The sequence below is a fragment of the Lasioglossum baleicum genome, unplaced genomic scaffold (assembly GCF_051020765.1).
Source record: "Lasioglossum baleicum unplaced genomic scaffold, iyLasBale1 scaffold1108, whole genome shotgun sequence".
Classification (NCBI taxonomy): Eukaryota; Metazoa; Arthropoda; class Insecta; order Hymenoptera; family Halictidae; genus Lasioglossum; species Lasioglossum baleicum.
Window position 1 is genome coordinate 23,426 of NW_027470167.1, and position 19,592 is coordinate 43,017.

Sequence of the window (19,592 nt, forward strand, 5' to 3'; positions counted from 1 at the left end):
GTCGAGTTTATGATCGCACGTTCAGCCGCGAGACCTTCTCGTTCTAACGGCACCTATTTCTATCCCGAGACGACTCCGTCGCAGATCCTGGCCCCGAGAGGTTGACCCAATTTGGCCCGGGCCGTTTTCACATTCGACGTGGAACTACTATCGACACTGGGACGTCGAGGCCCGGTGGGAGTAAGGAAAACGTCGAAGGAAGAACGGTGCTTGCTAGATAGGTCCTTGCGAGAAAAGGTCCTTGCGAGAAAGGTCCGCGCGCGCGTTCCGTGTCCCAATTTCCGTGCACCCGCTCCTAGAATCCCTCGAAGCGCGTCAATTAAGCTCTCTCGTGGATCTCGAGCGACCTAGAAACGGTCGTTCACCGCCACCCCATTCAGACAAAGCGATTCTCAATGAGCACGGCGACACGGGGGTGAAAACAGCCCAGCAACGTCCAGTCCACCAGCGTTTATTAGGACATACTGATTGCCTGCCTGGTGCACACCGGGAAACCCTTAAAGATGGTCGTTAGCCTGGCCGAGTCGAACGTTTTGTCCACGCATCGCAGCTGGCCACGGCACATCTTGCCAACGGAGAAACAGCGCGCACCACCACTCTCTCTCTTATCCTCCTCTCTCTCTCTCTCTCTATCTTTCTTTCTGTCTCTATCGCCTCTGTCCCCGTGATTTTTCAATCGTCACTCGCTCGATCGAACCACGAAACTCGCACGGAAACACTCGCGCAGCGACCAGCACGTTTCTTCCTGTGGAAAAAAAAGAAGAATATATAGTTGACGCGGCAAAGAAGTGTCGGTTCGCGTGCTGCGTGCGCCAGTTCCTCTGTCTCTCTCCGTTCCCCGCTGTCCTTCTCTGTCTCCGTCTGTTTCCACGAGCGAAACACGACGGGAAACGCGAAACGCGAGCAACGAGTTCGTCCACGAATTCTCCTCGTTCTCTCGGACGCGAGACGACGACCACGACGACGACCACGACGACGACGAGTCGATGAACGACGAACGAAAAGAGCGAAGGAGAGAGAGAAACAAAGGGGAAGCGAGGATAGAGAGAGATAGAGAGTGAGTGAGAGAGAAAGAGGGAGGCATGTTTCCGACGTGACGCTTAAATGTCTGACACGATTGTGAACAAGCACAGGTGGGGACGCGCTGGGGTTAAGAAAAGGAGAGAGGGCGTCGCGGCGCTCGGCGTCTCGCGGTCGATCAATGACTAGTCGCGAGTTTGCTTCGAATTATCGCGTTCCCTCTACTCTTCCCTTTCCATCTCTCTCTCTCTCTCTCTTAACTGCTTCCCCTCTCTCTCTCCCTTTCCCCTCTCTACCTCTTTTTCTTTACCTTTTTTTTCTTACTCTTTTTTTCGTATTTTCTATATTCGCGTTTCTCGTTACTGTCACTTCGACGTTTCCGTTTCGTTCTTCTCCGCGTTTTATTTCTCCTTTGAAAAAGTTCCCTTCTAAACGGTTGGCGGAATGTAAATTTGGCCCGTGTCTGGAGTAAATATACCGTTATCGCTTAAAATTATTCAAAGGTTTTCCCGAAAATAGTCCCCGGCCAATTTCCCTGTCTCTCTTTCCACGTCCATTCGCAGGATTCCTATTTTTATGCGATTCACAATAGCGCGCACGTTGTGCGCAGACAGAACGTCGACGTGGTTAATGAGGTTATGATACATTGGCTCCGCGTTTTAAGGGGCATTTCCACGTTCTCCGCGGAAATAATCGATTCCTTTTCATCTTGCTTTCCTTTCAGGACAAATAACGCGTGTATCGTACGTTTTGTAATATTTTAAACCGTAATTTATCGTCTATAATATATGCATTATATTATCTATACGTTATTGTACGATGTTATCCTATCTTTACTATATCGCGATACGATATTTTCATTTTTATTACGATATCGCGATATACTTTAGGATATTACACTTTATAAAAGAAAATTCGAAATACGAATCGGGATAATTATTTTTTTAATATTACGCTGTATATCGATAATTTGAAGAAGGAATAAATATATTGGAAAACTTGAAATTAGATGTACTTTGTAAAGGATATTTACGAAAATTGTTAATTTGTTACTCGAATTTTATCATCACGACGAAATCGTAAACTCTTCCGAGTAATTTTTACACGTGTAACAAGTATTTAGGATATTCGATCGTTTCAAACTAACTGCGCAAATATCACGCTAGATCGTTGAGTAATAATGTAAATTTATTTCGTAAGAACAGTGCACGTGCTATTCGTTACACGCTATATGGCACTTGAAAGAAGCGCGAATTCAAAATTGGCGCCAAATTGTATTCGTACCAGAAACCCGCTAAATCTACGAATTCTTAATATTCGGAAAGTTGATTAAAGTTAAAACGTGTCTTATTTCGTACTATTATGCTTTTGAATCCTTATTAATAACGTTCTTTATACTATTACAGAAAATAGATCAGCTATCAAATGAAACGCGTTAAAAAATTTCAAATAATTCACGATTGCCGTGGCAACGAAAAATATCAATTACGTATATTATAAAATTGTGAAACATATATATAATAATAATATAATATAAATACATATAACATAATACAATATAATACAACTTTCAAAAAATATCAGTTACGAATATTATAAAATTATGAAATATATATATTATGAATAAATATATACGAATAATATAAATATATACATATATATACATATATATATATATATTATAAAATTATGAAATACCATCAAATATCCATAAAAATGGAACTTATTTATTTTTTTAATTAGAATATAACAATATAACTCATATATTAGAAACATATATTACAATATCCAAAATATGTAACGAATCGGGACTTGCTATCAAAAAAAAGAAACTTACTTGTTTTTTTTTAATTAGAACGCACAAAGAAATATCCAACATCCACTTCGATAAACACGATTTTACAAATGTAACAGCGATAAACGTTCATTGTAAACCGATGCACGAAATTCGCTCTCTCGCTTCAGACGAAGGATACCGATTTCAAAGACAATCTCGTCGATTTCAGCGAACTTTATCCCATTACGTAATCCAGTGCATCATTCCCGATAAAACATGTCAGATTTTCACTTGAACTTGAGCAACTCGATAAGATTTATTCCCCGTGCCACTCTCGAGGATCGATCGTATCTCGTTTCGTGGGAAATACAAATTTTCGTTCGCCACGCTGGCGAATGTTCGAAATTAGTATGCGAAAGTGAAAAATGAAGAAATCGAAAAAAAACCGAACAGAAATCGCTATTTTTAGTGTATCGGGCCGGTGCGACTGTTCACCTCGGATGACGACATCGCCGAACAAGTCACATTTCGATGATGCAAAAAATGACATACGCGTCATGTGAACTTATCTGAAAAGTACCAATAGACTCATTACGCTCGATCAAAAAGCGTAAGTACGTAATTTCGTAAAATTCCTGAGAGAAAACTGAATAATTTGACTAGGATAATGAAAAAAATTATTGAAAAAAATTAAATATTTTTCTTCCCTTTTTTCCATTTCTTTTGATTCCTTCTCTTTCATTTTTTATTTGCAATTTTTTTTCTTTAACTTTGCGAGAAATAAAAATACACATTTGGATATTTCGGAATATTTAAACATTTATGACTTGGATATGAGTATTATGTGAATATTTTAAAGGATGTTAATAGTTAATTGTATACATCGAAATATGTTTGATTTTTAATTAGATTGATAAAAGTATTTGGTAAAAGTGTAAATTTTATTACAACGGTTATGTAATGTTTTGATAACGCTATTCTTAAATTTAATTTTAGGTCTATTCTTTTTTATTTTGAAATATTTAATAGCGATATGATATCTCGTTTAAAGAGAGTTAATTAAAAATAGAACGTCCAAAAATGAGGAGACAATATTATATAATATTTAATTTTTATTATATATCATAGGAAAAATATGTATACAATAGAAAAAATACGTCCGAGTATAGAATAATATTAACCCATAGCTGATATGATGGTCATTTTGGAATGATTTAAATAATTGAAATAAAAAGTATATAAAAAATTAATCAAAGTAAAAGAAAATAAAAAGTTTTGTCATTCTACGTTATACTTATTATTTCGTTAAAAACCTGATAAATTGCATTTTTTACTATATGTATGTTAGTTAACAAATAAAATTCCACGATGTAAACATTTTATAAATTATGTCTAAAATAAAATTTATAACAAGATAAATATATTTTAATATTGACATGATATTAATATCTTCAAAAATAAATTATCCTTTAATTAAATTTAATGCATCTAATTCTACTTTATTTAATTGAAATGTTCCTCGGTTAAATCGATATTTTAATATAATTTTTCCAAAGAAGTAAGTTCGATATGTAATAATGTAATTTTTTGGAATATCTGTGTTACATAATAAATTAATGCACCCGTACAATAAAATATTGAAAAAAGAAGAAAATTGAAAAAATCTATTGTACTATTTTACCATTGCAATTATATAAAATACTACATTCATTGCGAATGTAACATTACATTATTTGTAACATGTAACAAATAATGTTACATGATGTGACATGATTTGAAATCCTTCAATAATCTTCATTAATCTTCATTAACCTTTAAATAAAAACTGTACATTTTACAACGTGAGGCAAATAATAGTCAATAATAATAATAACAATAGTTACTCCGAATAATGATAAAAGAAATAAATAAGAAATAAAGTAAATAAAAATAATACTAAGAAAATTTTTAAACAACAGCAAAAAAAAATTACTCTTTTCGTTTGGAACAAAAAAAAGTAAAATAAAAATAGTCATATATCTTTGTATACTATGAAAATAAATAACAATGGAATGATAAAAATAGTAAAATAATTTTTAAATAATATCCGAAGAAATTACATTTTTTTTTTTAGAACGAAAAAATAATAAAATAAAATATAGTCGTACAATTTTTATACTTGGAAAATAACTGTAAATATCTCATCATTCTCCATTATGGTTCTCGTAAATTTAATATGTAAATGTTATAAACCTAATAAAATTCAGTCTCGCCATTGTACATTTTTCACAAACATTTTTTCTCGCAATTGAAATAGATTTCTGTTGCTTCATTGTCTTTGTAATATCTGTTTAGCACATTCTAACAAAGTACAATATCAATTTTTCAACAGATCATATGACCAGTACCGAGGTCACATGCATCAGGTTCCACATGAATCTCGGAAGAAACGGAATGAGGAAAGAGATAGGCACTGAAAAATTAATTACGCGTGTATTATAAGAAAACACGTGAAATCCAATGACGACAGCGATAACGTCGAACGTAAATTTTATCAGAATTTAAAAAAATGGTCGTTTAACCAACCATGATAATCCATCGTAAGTATACTGCAAAAAAAGTTTATTCTGAGATTAAATTAAGCTAGCTTATATTTCTAAGAAAATCTAGCACGATTATCTTCGTTTACATGAAATTTTCCACTGGAGTAATTGGAACAACTCTATTAAATATTAATATCGTGTATTAATAGAATATATTATCGTGCAAATTGTAATTAATGTGTATTAATTATAATATTAATTATAATATAATATTAATACAACGTAAACCTATGAAACGTGAAACCTATTCCTTGAATTCCAAGATAATTTCGCCGATAAATCGTTATCCAATGCGGAATACGATAAAATACGTCACGAAAGCGTAGAAATATCACACCAACACTGACGATACGTTACTAACTGTGTTACTTCAAAGTTTATTCGACTTCCGCCAGATGGCACACGTATAGCTACGTAAGTATAACTCAGAAAGTATTTCGAAGTTATGCGAACTAAAAGAAAGCAGTTTATACAATTTTTATATTTTAATATAAATTTTTATATTTTATTTATTTTAATATAACACAAAAAATATTTTATATTTATTTTCTAGATTTATAATATTACTATTGTGAAACTGCACGATACGTTAATTGAAGCGCGAAACATTTGGATTTGAAAATTTTAGAAAATAAACAGTTTATTTTCAAGTGATTTACAAAATTTAAAATGTTCGCCTAATTTAAATGTTTATATTTCGACTAATTTATTTTGTATATTTCTATATGAAATTGGTAATAATTATTATGAAATATTAGTATAGTATGCTAATCAAGAGGATTTGAAAATGAATTTTAATTTCTTTCTAAAATTTTACGTTGAAGTATTGTCGCTTTATGTGAAACTTAATGTACAAAATACGATTGCATTGTAAATGAACAAACAAAAATAAACTAAATAGTTGTTTAATTATAAATTTTTTATAAATTTTTATTCGTTTTATATAATATCTTGGATGACCAACTTTTAAAATTTTTAATTCTTAATTACTGGTAAGTAATAAAGACATTCCAGTCAAATCTAATATAATAATTACTAAAAATTACTAAATAATAATTATTATGATAATCATCAGTTGGTAACGCATCTCTCTTTTTCTAAGAGAAGAAACTATCAAAAACAATATTGTAATAATAATGATATAATAAATTAAAAATGCCACATGTTACATATGTATTTTCATTTTTTTTATACCATCTTACTAGCGTTTGGTTAAATTGTAAAATTTTTTTGGAAATACAAAATTCATATTTATTCATCTCTGTCTGATAAATATGTAAATCATATATTTCGCACCTGAATAATTAACGTATAAACCAACGCTTTTCGATATTGCGACACATGGCATTTTTCCTCATAACCACCTGCATGGAATACGTCAAATATTTCAAATTAGTTTAAATCAAACATGAATTGCAAACAGTTATTATTGCACAAGTATATGTCCGTGAATAATCGATTAAATCGTTAGAAGCTATTACGAGTAACGTGCACTTTTTATACAAATGTGAATGTAAAACAATTAAATACCATAAAAAAGAGTGAAAATGTGAATTCATCGTACGAAGAAGTTTACGTCAATGCTGAAACAGGTTAACGTTGATTCGTGGAGTTTATGATTAATCAGTCTTTTGTCAGAAAATGAGTAATAGGAAAGGACCAGAGGTATCATCGAGGATAATGTACGAAGAAACAAAAATCCTCGACCTTTTTTCTCGTATTTTAATCGGTATGTGATCAATTTACATATCTACAACTTTGTAGATAATATTTATTTATTACATCGTTTCGTAAGCTTTTCCAAACCATTCACTTTCCTCTAGTAACTGTATAGATGTATCTCAACGTGTCGAATGTAGACGCAGAGCCACATGGATTTTATAATAACAAAATCGACTTTCAAACAGATCACAACAGAACGCTACCGAACATCAAACAGATCGCATAAAGAATTAAATCAGACGTTAACCAGAACAAATCGAGAACACGCAGACAACTCACCATAAACATCACCAAATCATCAAACCAAAATAATAAAGTGTAAAACGCAATTTTACACTTTATATGTTTCATGATGATGATGCGTTGTCTGCGTTCTGCCTGATCGTGTTCTGATTGTATTCTCTATGTGTTCTGGTTGATGTCTGATTTAGTTCTTAATACTAGGTTTACGGGGGTATTTTGTATACCTATTTATACGGACACCCGTAGGATAAAGATTTAGGATAAAGATTTAGGGTAAAGAAAAGCACGTATTTTCTTTAAAAAATAAACGATAGGTTTAATTTGAAAACAATCGCAATATTAACAAACTTAACCCTTTGCACTCGAGAGGCGACTCTCAGTCACCATAAAATTTTGAAAGCCGATGTTAATTAATATATAAAGTTTAAGATAACACAACATCCAGGGTTAATCCTTTGCACTGGAGAGGTGACTCTCAGTCACCATTCGTTGTAATGTCATAGCTTGAATTCGAGTAAGCGATAATAACTATCGTAGGAAGCTTAATTTTAGGAAAGTAGGATTACAGGATAACGTCAAAGTTACCGATAGACAAATGTTGTTTTTTTCCAAATCAAACGTTGAGTTTCGCGGGCTTTACAGGGGAACGAAGCGCGAATCGACGAAAGCTTTAAAATAGAGACCTTCGACGGTATATGCAGAGACTTTTGCGAGATTTGAGAGACTAGAGAGATTCGAGAAATCCGAGAATATCTTTGTCAAATTCGAAGAAGCGTTTTTTGTCTTCCCACTCGTTAAAGAGTGAAATTTCCCGAGTTCTATTAGTTCCTTTAACTATTCTCGTTGTGTCTTCGATTCTTTCTATAAACCAAGGCGAAAGAAAACTCACCTTTGGTTTTCTACGCTATATTAAAAATAACTACACGCGAAATATCGAAATAAAATACTTCCGTTCATTCCGAAGGCAAACGTATAATTTTCTTTGCATATTTTCACATATGAGGTTTCACCGAGCTTATAGAAACGTAAGAAAAGCTTCTTCTTCGTAGCGAAAAATTCTTCGAGTGCAAAGGGTTAATACAGTGATTGTCGCTTATTCGTCTTTTAGTTATGGTGTTAAAAGGAATGGTGACTGAGAGTCGCCTCTCGAGTGCAAAGGGTTAACCCTTTGCTATCGGTGCCGCCACTATGGCGGCATCTCAAAACTGTCGTAAAAATCGGTGCCGTTGCTATGGCGGCATGATCATGTCTCACAACAGCAATTCGGTAAAACTGAGATTAACAGAATGCCATTTCGGACGTCTCACGCGTTGTTTTACCATCAGAAATTTTACCAGAAATATATGATGAGTAAATAGAAATCAATTTATAAATAAATAGAAGTATAATAAATTATAAATTGAATTTCAAACTTTAGCAAGAAATAAACGTTCCAATTGTTCAGGATTTCAAGGTGGATTCATTGGCGATATTAACGGTTTGAGACTTTGATTTTATATGAAAACCATTGCCCCTCAGCCATGGTAACCGTTTATTACCTGAAGTCCAAAAACAAGTCTTGCCGTACAGCAGAAGACGAGACAATGCCAAAAACGGGATATGACCATAAAACGCATCTATTCATTGTCGAATTATAAACAATAAATCTTTCTGTTTTTAATGTAGTTTAAGCCCTATTAAACATTACAAATCAGCATCAACATGGCGTGTGCTTTTAAATGTAGATTTATATAAAGGGTTAAAATATCGGTTGATACCGTTGCACGAATCGGTGGTTATAAAACGATTTTCGAAACGCCACGTCTCGAATCATCGACATCGCAACCTCGTGACGAGTTCGATCGCGCGAGTTCCGGTCGCGCGATGCAGTATTCAAGAAAAATGGCCGCTGAGACCTCGGCCGTTTCTCCACGAACGGATATCGACGCGAATACTCCACCCTCGTCGATCACCTTCACCTTGATCGTAAGCTCGGGTTCACGAGAAACTCTCTTAAAACCGAGGCGAGTTGAAAAGAACCGAAGCGAATCGCGGTGGAAACTGGTTTCGTTATCACAAACTCCAGTTCGCTATTTCCTGCAGTTTTTTCTCCTTTTTTTTTGCCGTTACGCGAGAAACACCTACGTTCGTGGATTCCGTGAATGTCGATTACGTCGAGTCCGCCGGTTAATTATACGCGGAACAGTTCGCACGATGTTCCTAGTTATCGAGGAAAACGAACTGCAGATGTTTGTCCGTGATATCTCGTGCTTTGTGAAATTTGGAGATGTTCCGTTTCATCTTAGCTTCTTCGACTTTAGACTTAGATTTTTCGCGATGTACTTGAATTCCGTGGGAATTAATTTCACGTAAAAGTCGTAGACACGACTTTTGTATTAATAGACATTTTTATTATTATATTAATAGACATTTTTATTATGTCTTTTAATATATAGAATTTTTCATGTGTAATGTAATAAATGCGCGTGTACGCAGGTTAGTCAAATTCTTGAAGCTAGATTGAAAAATTTAACAATGATAAACAATTTAATATGTTAAGATGTTGAATTATTTTGTATAATTTTTTGCACGATATTTGTGAATACAGGTAAATTTTATAAATTTATTTAGGTGAAGAATCGTGATTGTAACAAGGTATTGTTAATGTTTATACAAGATATTGTAGTATATATATATATATATATATATATATTATAATTATATTGATTATATTATATTATGTATATGATAAATATAATAAAATAAATAGTAAATATGCAAAATACAATAATACAAATAGATAAGACTTCTATGCGAAATTTAATATATATATATATATGTGTGTGTGTTATAAATAAATGTTATATATTACATACTATCTACTATATTACATGTACATATCCCTGTTGAATATTTATTTTAAAAGCGACGATTGAACATACACTTAAGTAGAGTATACATGTTTATACTTAATGCTTATTTTTTAATTTTATCAGTAGACGTCTATAACAATACCATAACAAACTGACTTTTTAAAACTATCGAACGGGGAAAAATTTTGATTCCTGTTATCCATCAGGAATTATATCCAATAAATTATCAAAGTGTATCTTAACTCGCTATCAGTTGCTATTATATTAAAAGTTTAAAAACAAAATAACGTCGACTATTTTCCTCCACGGTTGTGTATCCGTGGGACATGAAATTTTAATCTACCGTTACAGAAATTTAGAAAAGTACTCTAGGTAGGAGAAAATGCTTTTAGGTGATTACAGAAGATTGACGAGGCCATCGTCAGATACAAGCAGTTTGTTGCCAAGTGGAGGCGTTAAGGTCAGGCGAACATCGCTTACTTACACTTGACTCTTAAACGGAATCATATATTTTCCGATGCATTAATCGATTTAGCCAACACCAGTGTACCTATTAGCGCCTACGACTTTTTAAATGACACATGTCTGTACGTTTCGTAAGATAATAAAAGTCAACGAGAAGAAATTCGGCAAGATTATCTTACATGCACGTAATCCTAATTGAAGTATTCGTAAAATAAGTTCAACACTAGGTTTACGGGACCCGTGAATTTGACGGATGAGTTGCTCCAATTACACAATATTAACAGATTTAATTAACTTATATTAAGCCTATTAACACTAGGTTTACGGGACCCGTGAATTTGACGGATGAGTTGCTCTAATTATACAATATTAATAGATTTAATCAACTTATATTAAATTTGTTAATATTGTAATTGTTTAAAATTAAACTCATGGTCTTATTTTTTACGAAAATACGTAGTTTTCTTAAGCCGTAAATCTGACGGGTGTCCATAAAGATAGGTATTCAAAAACGTCCATAAACCTAGTGTTAATATCGTAATTGTTTTCAAATGAAACCCTTTAAAAAAAAGAAAATGAAAATACGTGGTTTCCTTAACACTTTGACTGCCATGGTGGTCACATATGACCGGCAACGGTTTCTCCCGTGACGCCATGGTGGTCATGGGTAACCGGAGCCTTTCGACTTTTTACAATTGTAAAAAACTAAATGAAAATCGAGAGTTAGCGTGTTTGAATACGGCCGATGTATAGAAGATACATTGAAATAAAATGTGCCCTATCGAACGATTAAAATTTTTTATTAGAACAATAAAGAATAACAAAATGTTAGAATAAATCTTGCATCTAACGGTGCACTTTGTTAAAGCACTCCAAACATAAATGCGGCGCGCCAATACAATCCGGACAATAAGTGGTCACCTTCTTGGTCTTATTTTTAGCAATTTTTCACCCAAATAGTTTGGAATTTTTTTTCTAACATTCCCTGCAAAATTTTCGTTCCAGGTACGCTCGTCCTTCTTTTTTTTTGCAATTCGTGCCGTAATCTTCGTCGAACCGTTACTAAGGCGCCACGGTGGTGTAAGTATGTAATAACAAATAATAGAGAACACAGATTAATTCAAATGGTCTTTATTTAGCTTACTATAATTCCCTAAAAGAATTTTCTTTTCCTAATCACTATATCTTCCAAAATTCAAATTAAAACTGGAATGGTTGATTAAAATTGAATACTCTATACATACCGTAAACTTAAAAAACATTTTTACTCCTTTATTGGTGAGAAATTGTTGAAAAAAATGTTAAAACGAAAAAATACCATTGACTGTCAATATGTTAATACAGATACGTTACCAGTTGCAAAAATATGAAAATATTATTAAATTCCGAAGCACCGTTGAAAATAACTCGTCAAATCTAGTGACAAGATTGCAAGATAAAATAACGAACATATTATTCAACTACAAACAATTAATACTAGAATCATTAAAAGGATTAAAATAATATTAAAATAATACTAATAATCGTATCAATAGTATCAAAATAATATTAATAATATCATTAATAGTATTAAAATAATATTAATAATATCATTAATAGTATTAAAATAACGTTAGTAATATCATCGATAGTTTTAAAATAATATTAGATAATACTAAAATAATTTAGAATATAACCAAAACAGTTTGTTAATAAGTTTCGAGAAAATCTGTTTCTGCCGATACTTAGCAAAAATTTAACTTTGTAAATTTTTTAAATCAAATCAATCAATCAATCAATCATTTCAATCAAGAAAATTCTAAAAACTCACAGTCGATATTAAGTTTAAAATAATATACATGAACGAAACATTCTATTTCTTAATTTACACGCGATTTCTTTCTATGCTGTTATCAAAAGTATCATCAACTTTGCAGTAATGCTATAAATGCTAATGCTGTCTCACGCATTATTTAATTATTGTTTTATATACATGTACACAAATTAATTTTACTAATTATTAACGTACACGTAAATTATCATTGATAAACTTTGGTAGAAGATTCGTAAGTCCTAACTGCAAATTTCTCGCTGAGAATCGTGTCAAATTTCCAAAAGAGCCACATTAGAGCCATAATTTAGTCAACTCGCGTAATTAAATCATATTTGAGCTATTTCTTGTTGCAAAAAATTCTTCGAGTGCACAGGGTCAAATTTGATACCGAGATGTTTAATACTTAATATGATAAACTATAACATACTTCAAAACTAACAGAAACGATAATAAATACTGAAATTTTGATAAGAAGATTTTGTAAAATTTTAACGAAATCGTTTCGACAATTTATAAGCGAATAAAATAATTCAGACCATTTCGCTCAACTGTGACTACTTACAGTGTACATTCTGATTAACTTTACTTCATGTACGTGTGAAATAATTTGGGAACGGAGGAAGAAGTGATAAATAGCTGACGACAGTATCACTTTTTCTTGTTGAATGACGTACTTACGTCATTCGCTAAGTCTTCGATTTTAATTACATTTTTTCGCTTATTTCAGACTTGGATATTTCTTAATCCTCTTAAACGTTATAACTTCGAATAAAATGCTTTATTAAGGAATGAAAAAAAATTCAGTTTATTTCTTCGCGATAGAAAAATTCGATAGAAAAATTCACTAGTGATTTATAATTTCAAATAAAATACAATACTTCATTCTATATTATACTTTATTATAATATATAAAGTATTTTAATATAGTACTTTTAATATAGTAATAAAGTATTTTAATATAGTACTTTTAATATAGTAATAAAGTATTTTAATATAGTACTTTTAATATAGTAATAAAGTATTTTAAATAAAATACAATACTTTATTCTATATTATACTTTATTATAACATATAAAGTATTTTATTAGAAATTATAAATCACTAATGAATTTTTCTATCGCGGAGAAATAAACAGAATTTTTTTTCATCTTTTTTAAATTAATCGAGTTTCTCACTTTTTCTTTGTTCCTTCGTTGCAATTAATTGTTAATATTTAACCATGAAATTTTTTGCAACAAACTGGATTCCGTCTACTAATTTCGTTTTCCATTCTTACAATAATTTACATCTCTTATTATTCGTTTAAATTCTAAATACATATCGAGATTGGGAAAACAATTTATCCCTATTCGTATCTAGACTCATTAAAACGAATATACAATTTTTTAAAAGTTGCATAAAAGTATAATCAACAAAATCAAATTATTTAAATTTGAATACTAAAATGTTCTTTATAAGAATTTTTAATTGCACGTTCTATCCCTTCTAGTGATAATTGTTAATAATTTCTGTTCACAAAAATACGATGAATTTTAGATGAATTTTCACAATCTTTATGAGCTCAAAAACACTAATTTTCGATATTTATTATACGAGTATAATATAGTGGATAAATTATGAATATTTAATTGAAATTTTGTAACAACTATATACGTTAATAATTGAATTAGTTTTGTTATCTTTCGTTCCAACTACGTATTGAATTTTTATTCTCGGTCGTTGATTATTAATTTCTTTTTTTATTTTCGAAAAAGACTGGTCGTATCACCGAGTATCCTGTCCACTTTCGCTTTTGATGTCGACAACAAGGCATAACGGCACTCAAGATGTCAAAAAGAAAAGGAAATCACATTCTCACTCTGACTCTATTTAAACTTTTTATATAATTATTGTAAATTTAATTGAATTCTATTTTTTAAATTTCACTTTCCTTTTTAACACGAGAAAAAAGAGTCATGGATAATTTTATGTATCGACCGGCATCCTATTTATCGATCTCGTTATATCTATCGTAATCTGAATCTCAGTGTTAAATTATTTAAAATATAACGATATAAATTTTTCAGAAATTTTACTCGAAATAAATAAAATTTCGAAAAGAAAGAAAACTTTATTAATATTCTGTCTAAAAAAATGTCATTGTATACAAAATGCACTTAATCGTATGAAAACAGAAATAATATATAAGACACACGCCTGTTATATATTTCCCAAAGATGAATACAAATTTTTTATCATTTACCATCGATCTATCGAGAATATTTAATTGTTTAAAGTTTTTGCAAAATTACGAATAGTAAATTTGTTTTTACTACACGATATACCGGATCATGGTTAATGGATATATTTATACGCTAATTGTAAGTAAATTATAAGATATACGCACCTCTATTGCATATTTCATGGAGAATCATTTAGTGAAGAATAATAGAACGATACTCTACACAAAGCAACACTACCGTCCTTCCGACCATCTTATTTCACACTTTTCTAAACCTTCGTGAAGAGAACCGCACGCGTTCACACCGCGACCACGACTGTAACACCATACCCGATAATAACAGCGCTCAAGTTCCCTTTCAATAAACGTAAGATATCGCATCCAAGGTTACACTTGACATTGTCCCTCTCTTTCGTGTCACGAAAATATTCAATTTAAATTTTCACGATAGAAATTTACATATCAGATTTCTCTTTCCTTGAAACACTTATATATTTTTCATGCTATGTATTTATGTACGTATATTTTACAGATGTTTAAAAATTGTTTTTCTAACTTGATTAAGTAATACTTTAAATATGTATAATATATGTGATATATAATAAACAGCTGTAATAAAAAAAGAAAACGAAATTTTTTTGAAAGAGTAAAATTATTGATACATTACGTCGTGGTAATAAAGAATATTTTTTTATTTCTTTCTTTTTACGTACAATTTATAAAGGAATGATTTATATTCGTTTTATACTAAATATTGCATTATATGCGCTATAAGGAACACGTGTAAAAATATTTTATGACATATGGCGTATCACAATTGTTCTTATATCATGAAGAACAAAATCCGTAAATAGTAAATCTTTGTACAAAATTTTTAGTTAAACACTCGTATATACTGTACATTTTTCTTCATCCTTGACTTTTCTTATCTGTGGTGAATTTCCTTCTTTTCCAGCAGCCATCCATTTCTCTATTTCCTCGACACTGTAATTAAATTATGCATTATTAATGCCCTTACAAAAAATTTATTCGTTTATAGTATTTTATAAATTTTCGTGTACACTTTTTTTTTTAGACCATGTTAAGAATTAATTAACAATAATAAAATACTTATTAAATATTTAATTTTCAAAGTATATTCAATATGTATAATCATTATATTTTAGATAAAGTTATTTTATAATTTTATATATGTGTCGTGTGCGTGTGTGTGCGTGCGTACGTGCATATGTGTTGTATTAAGATATTTTTTGTGACTGTATTATTTTGATTGCAATTTAAGATATATAATTAGTTAAGATTTACAAATGAAAGCATTGAAACATTTTGTTCATAAATTATTATACGTCGAAACTTACGTGCGTGGCACACTTGTTAAATTTCTCACACCAGTTTCTGTTATAAGAACATCATCTTCGATTCTAACACCACCCCAACCACGGAATTTCTTCAATTTTTCAGCAACAATGAACTTCGATTGTTTTGAATCTTTTAGTGCCGCATCTAACAACTATTACATATAATTTAAATTTTGTTTCAATTTCATTTACATACAATAGTGATACAATTAATTTAAATGGTATATAATCCATTAAAATAATATTTTTAAAAAAATAAAATACGTATTATTATTATAAGAACATTACACTGTTGTTAAAGTTTTATAAATTTGAACAGTTTTAATATTTAGTATGTTATTTACCTCTATTGTAATCTAATATAGTTTTTCTACTTACACAGTCAATAAAATAACAACCTGGTTCAATTGTTAAAACCATACCAGGTTGTAAAACACGACTAGTTCTCAATTTTCTTAGCCCTGAAGCTGATGAACGTTCAGGATGTCCTGGAAGATATCCACCAACATCATGGACATCCAATCCCATGAAGTGTCCAAGACCATGAGGCTGGAAAATTTCATTTAGTCCAGCTTCTATCATTTCATCAACTTCACCCACTAGCAAACCACCACTTTTTAATGATGTTAACATAGCCTTGTTTGCTGTAAGATGCATATCTGTCCATGCAACATTTGGTTTTGCAGCATTCATCACTGCATCACGAGCAGTCAACACTGCATTATATATCATTTTCTGATCTTCTGTAAATTTTCCATTGACTGGAAAACTGCATGTAATATCTGCTGCATATCCACAGTAATTTCCACCCATATCGAAGAGGCTTATGTAACACGAAAAAATATTAGTTTGTTATTAATATTACTTTCATGTGACATTTTATTTCTATTTTATTTTATACACGAGCAATAAATTACATATATAAGCTAAAAAGTACTATTTGTGAAAAAAAAATGAAATTAATTTGAATCAAAATTGAATCCAAAATTACAAATACAAAAATTACAAGAGTTGTAGAAAAACTTACCACATATCACCATCATTTATAATTTTATTGTTGGGAGCACCAGCATGTCCATAATGCAATATAGATGCATTATGTCCAGATCCACAAATGCAAGTATAGGACACGTGTCTACAGCCTCCCACAGAATATACATAATGCATAAAAGCTGCTTCCATTTGAAATTCTGCAACTCCTGGTTTTATCATTTGCATAACAGACTTATGAGCATCAGAACTTATTTTAATCACATATTCCAATACCTCAATTTCTTGTGGAGATTTTATAACTCGACTATAAAAAAAAAATTTAAATATAATTTTATATAACTTGTATCTTACTTTATAATCATTATATAATTATCAAATGATAAATCATGTAATAGCTTTTAATAATTTTCAATCATTATTTTATAAGAAATTATTCAGCTTTCATCTGCAAAAGTTTTTATTCTATACATTGTACAATGTATTTCATTAGATTACTTTTACAATTTTTATCGAAAATAGAGAAATTTTTACTTTATATTCTTGTTACTCTTATTGTTAAGCATCCTCTGTGGAATTTAATCTTTCCAATAAATAAGACGATAATTTAGTAGATTCATTCCAGCTTTCTTGTATTGCTTCGTAATCTAATGTCATAATTTTAAAACCTAATTTTTTAATATGTCTTTTTCTCATTACTTGAGGCCCTATTAAGTGACGTGTATTTCTACAGTAATATTCTGGTAAATAAATAAAAACTGCAATGTTCACATTTTTCTCTTGATCCAAGTTTAAATGAAATAGTGATGTTGACATCATATGGGGGTGGATCAAAATATCAAGAACATAAAAATTTATAGGTGGTAATCGATTTAAAATCACAGTTTTACTTAATTTTTGTTCTCCTCCTACTAAAGTTGCTAATGGTTGATATATCATATTCACTGTTTTTCTAATTCGAGAATCTAGAAATAAAGGTTTCTCTATCCTTCTTATAGGAAAATACAAAGATTGATACTCCTTAGACTCTAAAAACATGGTAGCATCCAATAATTTCAATTTATTTTTTATGCGATTAAAGAAACCAGAATGATTCCTTAAATGAATTTTATGTAGTAATTGTGAAATAAATATTTTATCAAAAAATTGTATAGGATATTTTTCTAAATAAGTACAGGAAAGTAGAATATCTAAAGCATCATCTAATTTTAAATCATGAAACTTTGCTGATAATACATTATCAAAAGTTTTCCAAAATTCTACTTTATTTGGTGGTTGCATATATAAATATCCAAATGGTGTAACGATAGATGGCAGTAAAGAAGTTGATATATTCATAGCATGTTTCATAAAATATTTTCCACACTCTGACAGAATGCATTCATTTCTGACCTGTAAATTTTTGCAATAATCCATAATTGTTGCTATTAATTTTGAATTATTAATTTGTGATGCTTTAGATATCAAATAATTTTGTAACATGCTTTCAATTCTGTCATCGATATACTCTTTTACATGTAAACTATGTATGAAATTTATTAAATCTTTTTCACTAGATGCATTCATGCTTACACTTGTCCACTTACTAGCACTGCTTAAACATCTCATTGCAGAAACATCATCATGAAAACAATCTAATATCTCTGCAACTTGTGTACCTGTCAATTCTAACCAACTTTCAGAAAATTTTCTTTCAAGAATAAGTTTTACCATATTTTTACTCTGATTAAAATGCTTTAATGTTTTAAATAATGCTACTAATGTATATGCATTAATTTTCTGTTCTTGGAGCAAGATACCCACCCATAAATTATCTATTGATTTACGATATTTAGAATCCTTATAAGATGATAAAATCTTTATTAAATTTATTAATTGTGCAGGTGAAAATTCTCCATCTGTTGCCCGACTTAACGCTTCATCACACATTAAGTCTCTATATATATTTCTAGCTGGACTAACTTTATCTTTTTTTAGAGCTATGAGTCCTTGAATTATCATCTCAGCATCATTACTATTAATAATTAATTTAATCAGTTGTTTCATTATCATGTCTCTAGTACCGTTATCGACATCAAACTGCCTATTTTTTTGCATTTTATTGGACTTTTGTTTAAACCAATTATTTTCTAAGTCTATAACTTTCTTTAATCCTTCTAAAGCTACTCTACAATTTATTTCTTGTGATATCTTGTTTTCTAGCATGGAATATACACCACTAGTTGCATTAATCAGTTGTAATCCCTGCAATGTCTCTTCTAGATCTATATTTTTGAAACAGTCAAGATCAGAACAAAATAATATTGCAGTTCCTTCATCCGTTTCAATATCTATTCTTTGATTTAAGTGTTTATTCTTCGCACTTGTGTTATTCTTCAAATCAGTGTTATTTCTAACATTATATCTAAGAGAATCATTCTTCTTAGATACATCAGGATCCTTGTAACAATTATCAAAAACAGAAATACTTTTTTTATCTTTACTGTTACATATTGTTTCAATATCTTTGATTTTTCTAACAATTAATGGCACTTCTTGTATTTCTAATC

At 30.6% G+C, this 19,592-nt stretch overlaps 2 protein-coding genes across 2 annotated transcripts; both read right to left on the minus strand.

Moving 5' to 3' along the window:
• Positions 1-15,573: 15,573 nt before the first annotated feature.
• On the minus strand, positions 15,574-17,408 carry LOC143220512 (xaa-Pro dipeptidase-like). Its single transcript, XM_076446146.1, has 5 exons — positions 17,398-17,408; positions 17,081-17,350; positions 16,432-16,876; positions 16,054-16,205; positions 15,574-15,679 (listed from the first exon to the last, which is right to left on the minus strand). The coding sequence occupies exons 1-5, from the start codon at positions 17,406-17,408 to the stop codon at positions 15,574-15,576; spliced, it is 984 nt and encodes a 327-aa protein (XP_076302261.1).
• A 193-nt stretch (positions 17,409-17,601) lies between these two features.
• On the minus strand, positions 17,602-19,584 carry LOC143220514 (uncharacterized; the record flags this gene model as incomplete). Its single annotated transcript, XM_076446147.1, has 1 exon — positions 17,602-19,584. A coding segment is annotated over one exon (1,983 nt), but the record flags the coding sequence as incomplete, so codon positions are not given.
• Positions 19,585-19,592: the final 8 nt, after the last annotated feature.

What these genes read in the sequence shown, in the direction of transcription:
- LOC143220512 (XM_076446146.1), bottom strand. An exon ending in GTTGTTATTTTATTGACTGT is followed by an intron (nt 16,206 to 16,431) that starts GTAAGTAGAAAA and finishes TATATGTAATAG; the next exon opens with TTGTTAGATGCGGCACTAAA. An exon ending in TTAACAAGTGTGCCACGCAC is followed by an intron (nt 15,680 to 16,053) that starts GTAAGTTTCGAC and finishes ATTTAATTACAG; the next exon opens with TGTCGAGGAAATAGAGAAAT.